General features: G+C 39.7%; 3 protein-coding genes across 3 annotated transcripts; all 3 read left to right on the forward strand.

Moving 5' to 3' along the window:
* On the forward strand, nucleotides 1-2,933 carry LOC101303963 (probable protein phosphatase 2C 55-like). The gene is made up of 5 exons (XM_004291844.1): nucleotides 1-227; nucleotides 355-1,206; nucleotides 1,391-1,715; nucleotides 1,994-2,143; nucleotides 2,357-2,933. The coding sequence occupies exons 2-5, from the start codon at nucleotides 485-487 to the stop codon at nucleotides 2,651-2,653; spliced, it is 1,494 nt and encodes a 497-aa protein (XP_004291892.1). The 5' UTR covers nucleotides 1-227; nucleotides 355-484; the 3' UTR covers nucleotides 2,654-2,933.
* Nucleotides 2,934-3,351: 418 nt separating this feature from the next.
* On the forward strand, nucleotides 3,352-5,483 carry LOC101304249. Its single transcript, XM_004291845.1, has 2 exons — nucleotides 3,352-3,643; nucleotides 4,064-5,483. The coding sequence occupies exons 1-2, from the start codon at nucleotides 3,443-3,445 to the stop codon at nucleotides 5,174-5,176; spliced, it is 1,314 nt and encodes a 437-aa protein (XP_004291893.1). The 5' UTR covers nucleotides 3,352-3,442; the 3' UTR covers nucleotides 5,177-5,483.
* A 729-nt stretch (nucleotides 5,484-6,212) lies between these two features.
* LOC101310580 lies at nucleotides 6,213-10,386 on the forward strand. Its single transcript, XM_004293172.1, has 9 exons — nucleotides 6,213-6,679; nucleotides 6,917-7,797; nucleotides 7,878-8,293; nucleotides 8,391-8,496; nucleotides 8,838-8,905; nucleotides 9,096-9,161; nucleotides 9,251-9,328; nucleotides 9,435-9,611; nucleotides 9,725-10,386. The coding sequence occupies exons 1-9, from the start codon at nucleotides 6,213-6,215 to the stop codon at nucleotides 9,761-9,763; spliced, it is 2,298 nt and encodes a 765-aa protein (XP_004293220.1). The 3' UTR covers nucleotides 9,764-10,386.
* Nucleotides 10,387-10,862: the final 476 nt, after the last annotated feature.

The raw sequence follows: 10,862 nt of genomic DNA on the forward strand, positions 1-10,862 counted from the left end.
CCTCTCGCCAATGTGTGGATTTCAATTTCTCTTCTAACCGTTGGTAGGCGGCGGCGATCTTTGAAAGTTAAAAGAGTCAGTCGAAGAGAAAAAGAGAGACGTATTATTAGGAAGAGAGGATAGAGATTACAGAACACCCCGTGTGCCTCCACCTAACTGCAGAACAACAAGTAGCTGTTCGATCATCTAGAACTCATTGAGGGCTTCGATTCCGATCTCTGTGCCTGGTGAGGTCTCAATCTCCCTGATTTTCTCGCTATCGCTATTAAGTTGTTTTTATTGTTTCCGAAAAAATCGGATTCTAGTTTCATGAACTTGTAAAGGTTATAATTTAATTTTTGGTGCATGTGGCAGATTTGTGAAACATGGGTAGGAGATGGAGATTAAGTTAGTTTGGAAGTAGTTATGAGATTTAATTTTGGGTACAGTGATGATCGGTGCACTAGAGGCTTAGAAGCTAAGGTGTTCTGTTTAAGAGGGTAAGATGCCATCTTCTTACTGGTCGAAAGTTAGGACTGCGGTGCAGAGATCGATTGTAGGTCAGGAAGGTGTTCTTCAGGACTCGCTAGACGGGTTGATTGGTCAGGGGAAGTTGTTGTTTGGGAATTCTAGGTTGTTCCAGTCGAGGCCGTTTTCGGCTGTTTCAGACCTGCAGGCATTTCTGCCACAAGGTATTGTTGTTGCTGCGAGGTCCGACTCGCAGAGAAAGCAGATTTCTGTTGTTGGGGAGATTTCGCGGATCATTTCGACTCCCTCTGTGTCGGGGCCTTCGTTCCAAGTTTGTGGGTATCATATTGATTCTGTGCTTTCGGATTCTGGTCAGTTTCGGAATAAAGCCATGGCTTTTTGCGGTTCTAAAGCTTTAGTTGGGGGGTGTTCCCCGGATACTTCGAGGCGTGGGCTCTTTTCAATGTTACCGGAAAGTGCTGGTGCATGTTATAACAACAGAAGTAAAAGCTCTGTTGGTTTCCAGAAAGCCAGCATGAGTTTGAAGAACAATGGGCAGCCAAATACTAATGCCACTTTTGGATATTTCATATATGAAGTTGGGAAGAGATGGTGTAATAACTTCCCATTAAACGGATTCGGCTCAAGAGAGTTTCATAGTTCATCCACATGCTTATCTGCTGGGACTGCCCAGGATGTGTCTTTTGATAATTCTGCTCCTGAGGAGCAGCTTTCAAGTTCTGCAGATTCATCTGATCAGTAAGTTCGTAAGACCAGCTTATTCTATTACAAAGTTTTTCCATCTTTGTTTGTGAGATATTATCATTGTTTTTTATGTGTACTTGTTGTGGTATACAATTGGATACTTGTTTCCATATTCTCTAGTTTAATTTGTATTATCTTAAGCAGTACAGTAACTCCACACGTGTGCTAATAATTACAGGAAAAACACAGATGCAAAGTCCTTAAAACTAAGTTCAGGATCATGCTACTTGCCCCATCCTGATAAAGAGGATACTGGTGGGGAGGATGCTCACTTCATATGTGTGAATGAACAAGCAATAGGGGTGGCTGATGGTGTTGGTGGCTGGGCAGATCTTGGTGTTAACTCAGGATTGTATTCCCGAGAACTCATGTCTAATTCTGTAACAGCTGTTCAGGAGGAACCCATAGGTTCAGTTGATCCTGCTAGGGTGTTGGAGAAAGCTCACTCCAGCACAAAAGCCAGAGGTTCCTCAACAGCATGCATCATAGCACTCACAGAACAGGTTTGTAAATTGCTTTCAGTTCAAGCAGGACGTTTAATTAGAAGCGTTCTGTTGTCAACGTGACTATGGTCTCATGCTAGGTGTCGAAGGATAAATATCCATTCTGCTGAGGCCAGTTCAAAATTGTCTCGTGTTAAATGCAGTCTGATATAGTAAAAATAATCTTTAAAGTCTCAACATCTGTCTGCAACTATATTTCATAGGAACTGAGCTAATGCTAGTTTGTTGCATACTGACTTACTTTGCGACTTAAATTAACTGTTGAAATTTCACTGCAGGGTATACATGCAATCAATTTAGGTGATAGTGGGTTTATAGTTGTGCGAGACGGGTGCACTGTTTTCAGATCCCCTGTGCAGCAGCATGATTTTAACTTCACTTATCAACTGGAGAATGGAGTCAATAGCGATTTACCTAGCTCTGGCCAGGTCAGCTAACTGAAGTGATTACTTGCATAGCATATGTTTTGTTCTATTGATTTTGTCCATGATAATTCCATTATAGCTTGGTACATTTCATTTTATTCTTGGTTGTATCGTATATCATCCACCACTTGTCAGTTGTATACATGATTCTCAAGCGCAAATGACTCAAATGACTGTAGTTCCTAGCACTAGCTAACTCGTGTCTTTTTTATACAGGTTTTTACGGTTCCTGTTGCTCCTGGGGATGTTATAGTTGCTGGAACTGATGGCCTCTTTGACAACTTGTATAACAACGAGATTACCGCAGTTGTGGTTCATGCCATGAGAGCTGGATTAGGGCCTCAGGTGACAGCTCAAAAGATTGCAGCATTGGCACGCCAACGAGCGCAGGATAGAGACCGGCAGACACCCTTCTCCACCGCTGCTCAAGATGCTGGTTTCCGTTACTATGGCGGCAAACTCGATGATATCACAGTTGTAGTTTCGTATGTTACCAGTTCGAGCGATTCATGAACAAGATCGAACACTCATATGTACATGGACACATCGTATTTCAGTTACATTTTCATTGCCCCACTCAGTGTTAGAGAATCAAAGCATTCTCAGTGACAGGCTTATTGTAAAAGCAAAATGGCATTGGGCCTGTTTTTGTCTGTCATTCCTATTTTGGCCACTCTGCTCTTTTAGATAGATAAATGAGTGTACGCACTCTTCTTGGTTCTGAATGAAACTTTCCAAAAGCATAAGCTTGATGTTTTATCGGATTAGATTCCGGATAGCAGTTTGCTACTATTCCATGATCTGTCTTTTCTTAAATTCGTGGGAATCAAAATTCAACATCAAGTGAAAAAATTTAATAATAACAATAATGAGAAAACCGACTATACGTGTATGAATTGTGTCTCGTTGCTTTATTCTTTTCTGAGTCTTCGGGTATTTTTTCAGCGTATGCGAAATGCTTCAACTATGCATCTCGATACAATGTTAACCATTTTGACACAATTGAGATTCGAACCTAAGTTGCGGAGCGCCCCAACCAGGCAAGAGAGAGAAAGGAAAAGCACACTGGGCCGGGTGTTTCAGGGCTTCTTCTGCTATAAAGTCAATTGGGCCTGGTCCCGGGTCCGGGTCGGTTTTGCCAGATTCACTGTGAAAGTCAATGAACAGTTGGTAAATATAATATAAACCTGAATATTTAAGATGAAGAACACAGAGCCGACTCTACTCCAATGTCCGCTTCTTCCCTGAGCTCAATTCAAGCCTAAGCTAAGACTGCGTACGACTTGACACAGCCAACGGAAAATGGCGCCTCGCCGTGACGGCTCGTTGATGAGAGACAAGGCGGCGGCTCAGTCATTTCGCGGATCTCGAATTCTCATAGCCATTGTCGTCGGAATCCTTCTCGGCTCCGTCTTCGCCTTCTTCTATCCTCACGGCTTCTTCATCAACAGCTCCGATGATCGGATTGCCCAGAACTGGCGTATCGGAAAATCGGATCTCCAGGTTCGGATCTCTAATTTGTGTTCTTCGTGGACTAAGCCTAGTTTAATCTTATAGTAATTCGATATGATCGATCAATTTGAGCTGAGAAATAGTGGTTTATTGCTCTAATGCAAAATATTGCTTTGTTAATTTAGTGATATTAACCAAGTTTTCTGCATGTTCACGCAAAGAATGTGCCTTTTTTTTTTCATTGAAAAAACGTCAATGCAATTGTTCATGCTTTATATTTATATTGATTATGGCATTATGCCGTTTGAAATGTAACTTCGGCTCGAATTATTGAACTTTTTATTTTGTTTGATAAGATTTGTACTTTTGGTTATCATGTTTTGATGGTTGATTTTAGTGTTTTGTGTTATTGGAAATGTTATGGTTGAGCTGCCGGTGTAGTTTATTGTGGAACTGTATTTTGGCTTGCAGAGTTCTTCTCAGTGTGAACCACCGGAACGGATTGAGATGCTGAGGTCTGAGATTCGAGAACTGTCAGACAAGAATGGTGAGTTGAAGACGCAGTTACAAGATCTTACTGAAAAGCTACGGCAGGCTGAGCAGGGGAAAGATCATGCGCATGAGCAGTTTTCAGTGTTGGGCAAACCACATAAGGCTGGACCTTTTGGTACCGTCAAGGGCTTGAGGACCAACCCGACTGTTACTCCTGATGAATCTGTGAATCCGAGGTTGGCGAAGATCTTGGAGGGTGTGGCAGTTCGTAAAGAGCTCATTGTTGTACTTGCAAATTCTAATGTGAAGCCCATGTTGGAGGTGCAGGTTACTACCATCAAGAAGGCTGGCATAACCAATTATCTGGTTGTTGCATTAGACAATCAGATTGAAGAATTTTGCAAAGCCAATGATGTTCCTGTATACAGGAGAGATCCTGATGAAGGTATTGATTCAATTGCCAAGACAGGAGGTAACCATGCCGTCTCTGGGTTGAAGTTCCGTATCTTGAGGGAGTTTTTGCAACTAGGTTATGGCGTACTTCTGTCGGACGTTGATATAGTGTACTTGCAGAACCCGTTCAATCATCTGTATCGGGATTCCGATGTAGAGTCAATGACTGATGGTCACAATAATATGACAGCGTATGGATACAATGATGTTTTTGATGAACCTTCTATGGGTTGGGCCCGTTATGCTCATACAATGAGGATATGGGTTTATAACTCTGGCTTCTTCTACATAAGACCTACACTTCCTTCTATTGAGCTTTTGGATCGTGTGGCTGGACGGCTTTCTAGGGAAAAAGCATGGGACCAAGCGGTTTTTAATGAAGAGCTGTATTTCCCTTCACATCCAGGGTATGATGGGCTTCATGCTGCCAAGAGAACAATGGATTTCTACATGTTTATGAACAGCAAGGTTCTCTTCAAGACGGTCAGGAAAGATGCTAATTTGAAGAAGTTGAAACCAGTAATCCTTCATGTAAATTACCACCCAGACAAACTTCCGAGAATGAAGGCAATTGTAGAATTCTACATTAATGGCAAGCAAGATGCACTGGAACCTTTCCCTGATGGTTCTAATTGGTAGTCATAGTTCAACAGAAGATCTGCTCTGACCCATGGATGGGGTAAACAGTAACACAATGCTGTCTAATTCAATTGATACTGGTAGGTTAAATCGACTGCACCTTCTGAGGCCAAGCCAAAGCATCTCCTTCCCCTTCCCGTGAGTTTCCTTTCAAGTTCTGGTTTTGTATTGATAGCATTAGTTAACTTCGTGAGTTTCGGTTGTGTATGTCCTGAGATGACCCTTTGTTCTGTATCATAATTATACATACACGATGAAATCTCATTTACGGGTTTCTCATCTTCCTGTCATTTGACACCTTTGGTTCATGCTGACTCTTCCCTTTTCTTACATGTATTTCTTCTGAAATCAACTTCTGATATAAAACCTTGTCCCCTGAGACATTGGAACCGTTAGACAATGTTTTCTTCCTTTTTTCTTCCTTTCGATTTAGCTAGTACCAGTGCGGGGAGCACTGAAAAACATCCGAAAAATTGTGGTAGGCCTTACTAGCAATCTGGATGGATAGTGTTGACAAATAAAACTTGATCAAAAGGGATCAGAATGTGGATATCGTCATCACGGTTCCCAGCTTTTACAGGAAAGCGTCGAAACTGCTGAGCTTGGTTGAATGTGATAACCAAGTTAATAATCCTCACAAAAATTCTGAATAATGGTCACCATTAGATGAACTGCAAATAACTGATTTCCGGAAAACGTCAAAACAAGAGCCTAAATCAGTGAATCTTTGGTGCCCAATTAGGTTACTACTTCCCTGTCTTGTTTGGACTTTTCCACTTATCCACAAACACACACCATGCACTCTTTCTGGCTTGTGTGGCTTCAAATCCTACTAGCATTCCCGACCTGAACCCTACTTTGTCTCCTAATTTTTTCCTTTCAGTTCCATAATATGTGTGTTCCTTCTCAATCCCCCAGTTATTGTTAAACCTCTCCTCTCCTGCAACTGCTTCAAAGAACACTGCTACAGTTACCCGCCAATTCTCTCATTTGAATTGTGTTCTGATTAGCTTGTGGACATTTGGTGGTGACTGAGATGGAGAGGTTTTCGCAAAGAGAGAGCATTCTTTTAGGGTACAGTCCTCAAAATTCCTTCATCAACTCTGGTTCTTCACCCAGAAGTTCCCACACAAACTCGGATATTGATTTTCATGATGTGTTTGGTGGCCCGCCGAGGCGATCATCCTCCATTCAAGAAACGAGGTACAGCTTCAACGATCTTACAGGTACCAGTACACCCAAAGGAGATGATGATGATGATGATAATGAACGTTGGTCTGAGAAGCCGGTTTTTGGGGAAGAGTCACATAACAGGAGGCAAACTCACAGTGATGACTTCTTTGATGACATATTTAAAGTCAGCAATTCAGTGAGTTCTAGTCCAAGGAGGCCTCAACGTGATCCTTATTCCTCTTCTCCAGGTTCTCGGATTTTAAGTCCGGCACGGCCCTTGCCGCCTAAACCTGAATTTTCTCTGGGATCTTCACTGTCTGCACAATTCAGGTTTCACTCTATTTTTTTCTGAATAGTCTTTAGGTAGAAGTATATAATGTTCTGGGCATAACTTAACATGAAAGCAGTTTGTTTGCACTTTTATTTTCTGATACTTTTCCTAAATGGATTCTTGATGTTAAATAATTCTGTGTTTAATTTCAGTTCATTCTGATTTTGTATTACTAGTTACTGAAAAATGATCATGTATAGTGGCTTAGTTACTTTAAATTTATTCTAATTTCTCAGCCTGCCTGCCAAATTGACTAAAGGGGCGGACTCTCCTCCAACAATTGGTGCCATTACTCGCACCACTTCTCTTTCTAGATTTTCAAGCCAAACATTCCAAAGTCCTGAAAACTTGAAAAGTGACGTTCGGTCATCACTTCGCATGAGCCATTTATCTCAGGACTTTTCTGCTACCGGTGAGGGGTCCTCTAACTTGTCCAAGACTGACAAAGATGATACAGGAGGCACTTCGGAACAGGATTCTAAGAGTTCTGGAAGTCCAACTAGTAGCAATCAGTTTCATTTCTCTATATACAGGTGGGCTAGCAAGCCAATGGTGATGCCTCTTAGGGGAAGGAGTGGTTCAAGAGTGCAAGCCACTAGAAATGAGGAACAAACAAGCACTTGTGAAGATGCTGGTAACAAGATTTTGGCAAGGAAATCACCTATATCCCCTCTGCCCAGTATTGATTTGACCTCCAATGATCACCTGCTTCCAGATTCTACATCGTCCAAGTTGGAAAGCAACAAACAAGAAAATGATTTGCTACTTGATGAAAGCACTCCCAACAAAATAGAAGCACGGCCAGGTCGATTCACTGAGGACACAATTATTCCTGTAGTTGAATCTTTAGAAACTTCCAGCAGCCTATGTAGTAATGTTGCAGATGTAGCTGGTGCTACTGTTTCATACCAGTGGCCAAAAAAAGATACGAACTCATGCCAGTGGCCAAAACAAAACAGCATTTCATGCCAGACTAGTGAAAATATAGAGCCTCGTCCTTTGCTTCAAACAGCTGGTGAAGGTCCACAGAAAAAAGTCCATGTGCTTATGGAACAACTGCACAAGCCTGAGATAAGACCTACTCATTCTCTGTTTTTTGATAATGATCTTGGAAAAGGTATGTATGTTGTATTGTGGTTTAACTGTCACTTGGCTCCTCTAGAACCTCTGAAATCACACATGTGTTTTCATATGCAGGAACCGACGAGATAACTACATTGGCCGGTAACAAGGAAGTTCCAATCAAAGCCACCAAAAAATTATCTGTAGATGTTGATTCCAGCAGAAATGAGAAAAATCAGAATGGAAAAAGAAGTTCCTTGACTAATGTTCAAGTTGATAAATCTGGTGTCCAAGGTTCACTTCGAAAATTGGGAGACAATCTTGGGAGAAACCAAGTCAAGGGAACAGTTAAGGATTTTGTTAAAATGTTTAACCAAGAAGCTTCTTCAAAACCCAAAGATGATGGTGACTTAGGAAGTCAGCGCTTTAAAAGGAAGGAAAAAAGTCCAAGTGAACCAGGGAGTGAAGCAACTATAATCACACCTATAATGCATGAGGAATTGCAAACTTCCTATGTGAAGAAAACATCGCCAGATGCTTCTTCCGCAAAGGTAATCAATTCAGACAGGTTTTGAGTTCAATACAAAATATTAATCATATGCTGATGACATCTACTAAATATATTACTCTCTTTGTTGATATTTTCAGATAATAGAAGATCTCAAACGGTCAGAGAAGGACGCTTTTGAAGCTAAGAAGTCTAGCTTTATCGTTAATAATGTTCCTGAGCAGTATGTTTCAGCTGCCAGTACTGGTTAGTGCTCCTAATCTTGTATGAAAGTAATGTGTGTAGCTACATAAGAAAGCAGAGGTATCAAAGCATGAACGTTATTAACTTATTATCAATATAGTATTAGTGAGTGCAGATATTTGATATTGCTCTAGTTCCATCTAAAACTCTCTTGCACTGTAATGTACTTCAACAACTATATCTAGTAATTGTGAACATGAGTCAAGAAGTGGAATGGACCTTTGCTTAGCGCAATTATCTTTAATTTTCTATTTTGTATGTATCAATATATTTAATTCTGCGGACTCATTCATTTTCACCTCGACTTCCATTGTCTAATTACTCAGCTGACAACTTTTTGACAGGATCAGTTGCCAACTGCTCTAAGGCTAATATTGGAGATGCGGATGAGTCCATCCATGAAAACTTCCAGGTATCGGGTTCTTTTTATCCTCGTTAAACCTTTAAATCATTTGTGAAGAATTAGAATTTACTTAATCCTTTGTATTAAAAGAATGAATCAAACATAATTCTGGTTCTGCATACTATGCCTGAAGATGTTGGGAAGTGGAAATTTAATTTGAGCATATTGTTCTTACTGTAACCTATTGGCGTGTTTGCAGATCGAAGAATTAATTCAAGATGAGAAGAAACCGCCAGTAGTAGGCAATAATCATGAAGAGTTACAGGTAATTCAGAACAAATCAGCAGAACAAATGCTATTACAATTTTTTGTTCTTTGCCCGGGAGCAGTGATTTTATATTTCACATGATCCAGGCTATTGATGCTAAAATACGACAGTGGTCAAAAGGAAAGGAAGGAAACATACGCTCACTGCTTACTACTATGCAACATGTGAGCACTTTTCGCAATCGTAGACAAACTGAAAAAATACCACATTGGCATTCTGCTGTTTTCTTCAAGAACACTACTAACGCTGGTTTTCTCATTAAAATGTCAGATTGTTTGGCCTGAGAGCGGGTGGAAGACTGTACCTCTAGTCGAGATAATAGAAGGAAATGCTGTGAAAAGATCATATCAAAGGGCTCTCCTCTGTTTACACCCTGATAAACTACAACAGAAAGGAGCTACATCACAACAGAAATACATTGCAGAAAAAGTTTTTGATATCTTGCAGGTACCTAGTTATACTTTATCAAGAATCACATGTTTCATCATATTTTCTTGTTGGAAAAAGCAGGAATGCACTTTTGTGGCTTCACACAACTTTCTTTTTCTTTGGTAAAACAGGAAGCATGGAATCACTTCAACTCACTTGGTCCACTATGACAATTTGATGTTGTACTCCTATGACAGAGCTCAGAATTGAAGTGCATCCACATTTCTGTAGATATCATTTTGATTGCAGAAACATACAACTTTTTTGTTTTTACTGAGAGAAGAAAATTTGCCTAATTGGGCCAATCAGTTGGGCCTCCCCTTAAGTACGTGAGTCAGTGACCCGTATATAAGCAGGCCCATCCGTTACTGTTTACAATTATTACTGCGATGTGTGCGGGTCCCACAACTTTGGATTCTTTCTTCTCCAGGATCTCAGCTTTAAGCACTTGTCGTTTATAGAAGGAGAATTTCGTCACGTCTGAAACGGCGCAGTAACTCTTAGGAAATTACTTTAACGAATTGATTGTTTCGTGCAAGGTTTTCACTGCTACTAGTTTAACAGCCAGAATTTTACCACAACCCAAATGTGTTCGATTAGACCATAATCTAAAATGTGTGATACTTCTGTGTCTTTCACTGAATTACATTAGACTGATATGAGGTATTTTTTTAATGAGTGCGGCTATTGAGACCTCCAAATTTGCTCACTTGACCTCCTTTTGTTATAAGTTATTGAATGACAATTATCTCCTCTTACGTAATGACTATTAAGGACAATAATCATATAAAAATAAGTATATTTATTCTCTCTAGATTTTCCAATTCGATAATTAATTGATTGTATTCTTTATTATTTTCTTTATATATTTTTAGTTTCTAATTTACTATTTTCTAAATTTTACAACATATTATATATTTAATTAGAGCTAGAACTATGATCAATATCGACCGTGTGACATAAAATTTTCTATTATCATACATGTTGAAAGCATATATATACAAGGTGAAGGTATATAAAACAAATCGATGATGAAAGATTAAATAACTATTGAAATAATTTCATGTACATAAAATAGAGGGAAAAAAAGAACATACATAGTATACAATTGTTATCCTTGATTGTTGTTTAGCACAAGTAAAATAAAAAAAGAAAAGCTCATTTATGTTGGAATATTTTCTTATTGGTAAATATAAGTTTTTTTATCAGATAAACAACCAATATACTATAACGAGTCTGTTATGAGTCGAACTCACGACCTCTCATTTT

The sequence above is a fragment of the Fragaria vesca genome, linkage group LG2 (assembly GCF_000184155.1).
Source record: "Fragaria vesca subsp. vesca linkage group LG2, FraVesHawaii_1.0, whole genome shotgun sequence".
In the NCBI taxonomy this organism is placed as follows: domain Eukaryota; kingdom Viridiplantae; phylum Streptophyta; class Magnoliopsida; order Rosales; family Rosaceae; genus Fragaria; species Fragaria vesca.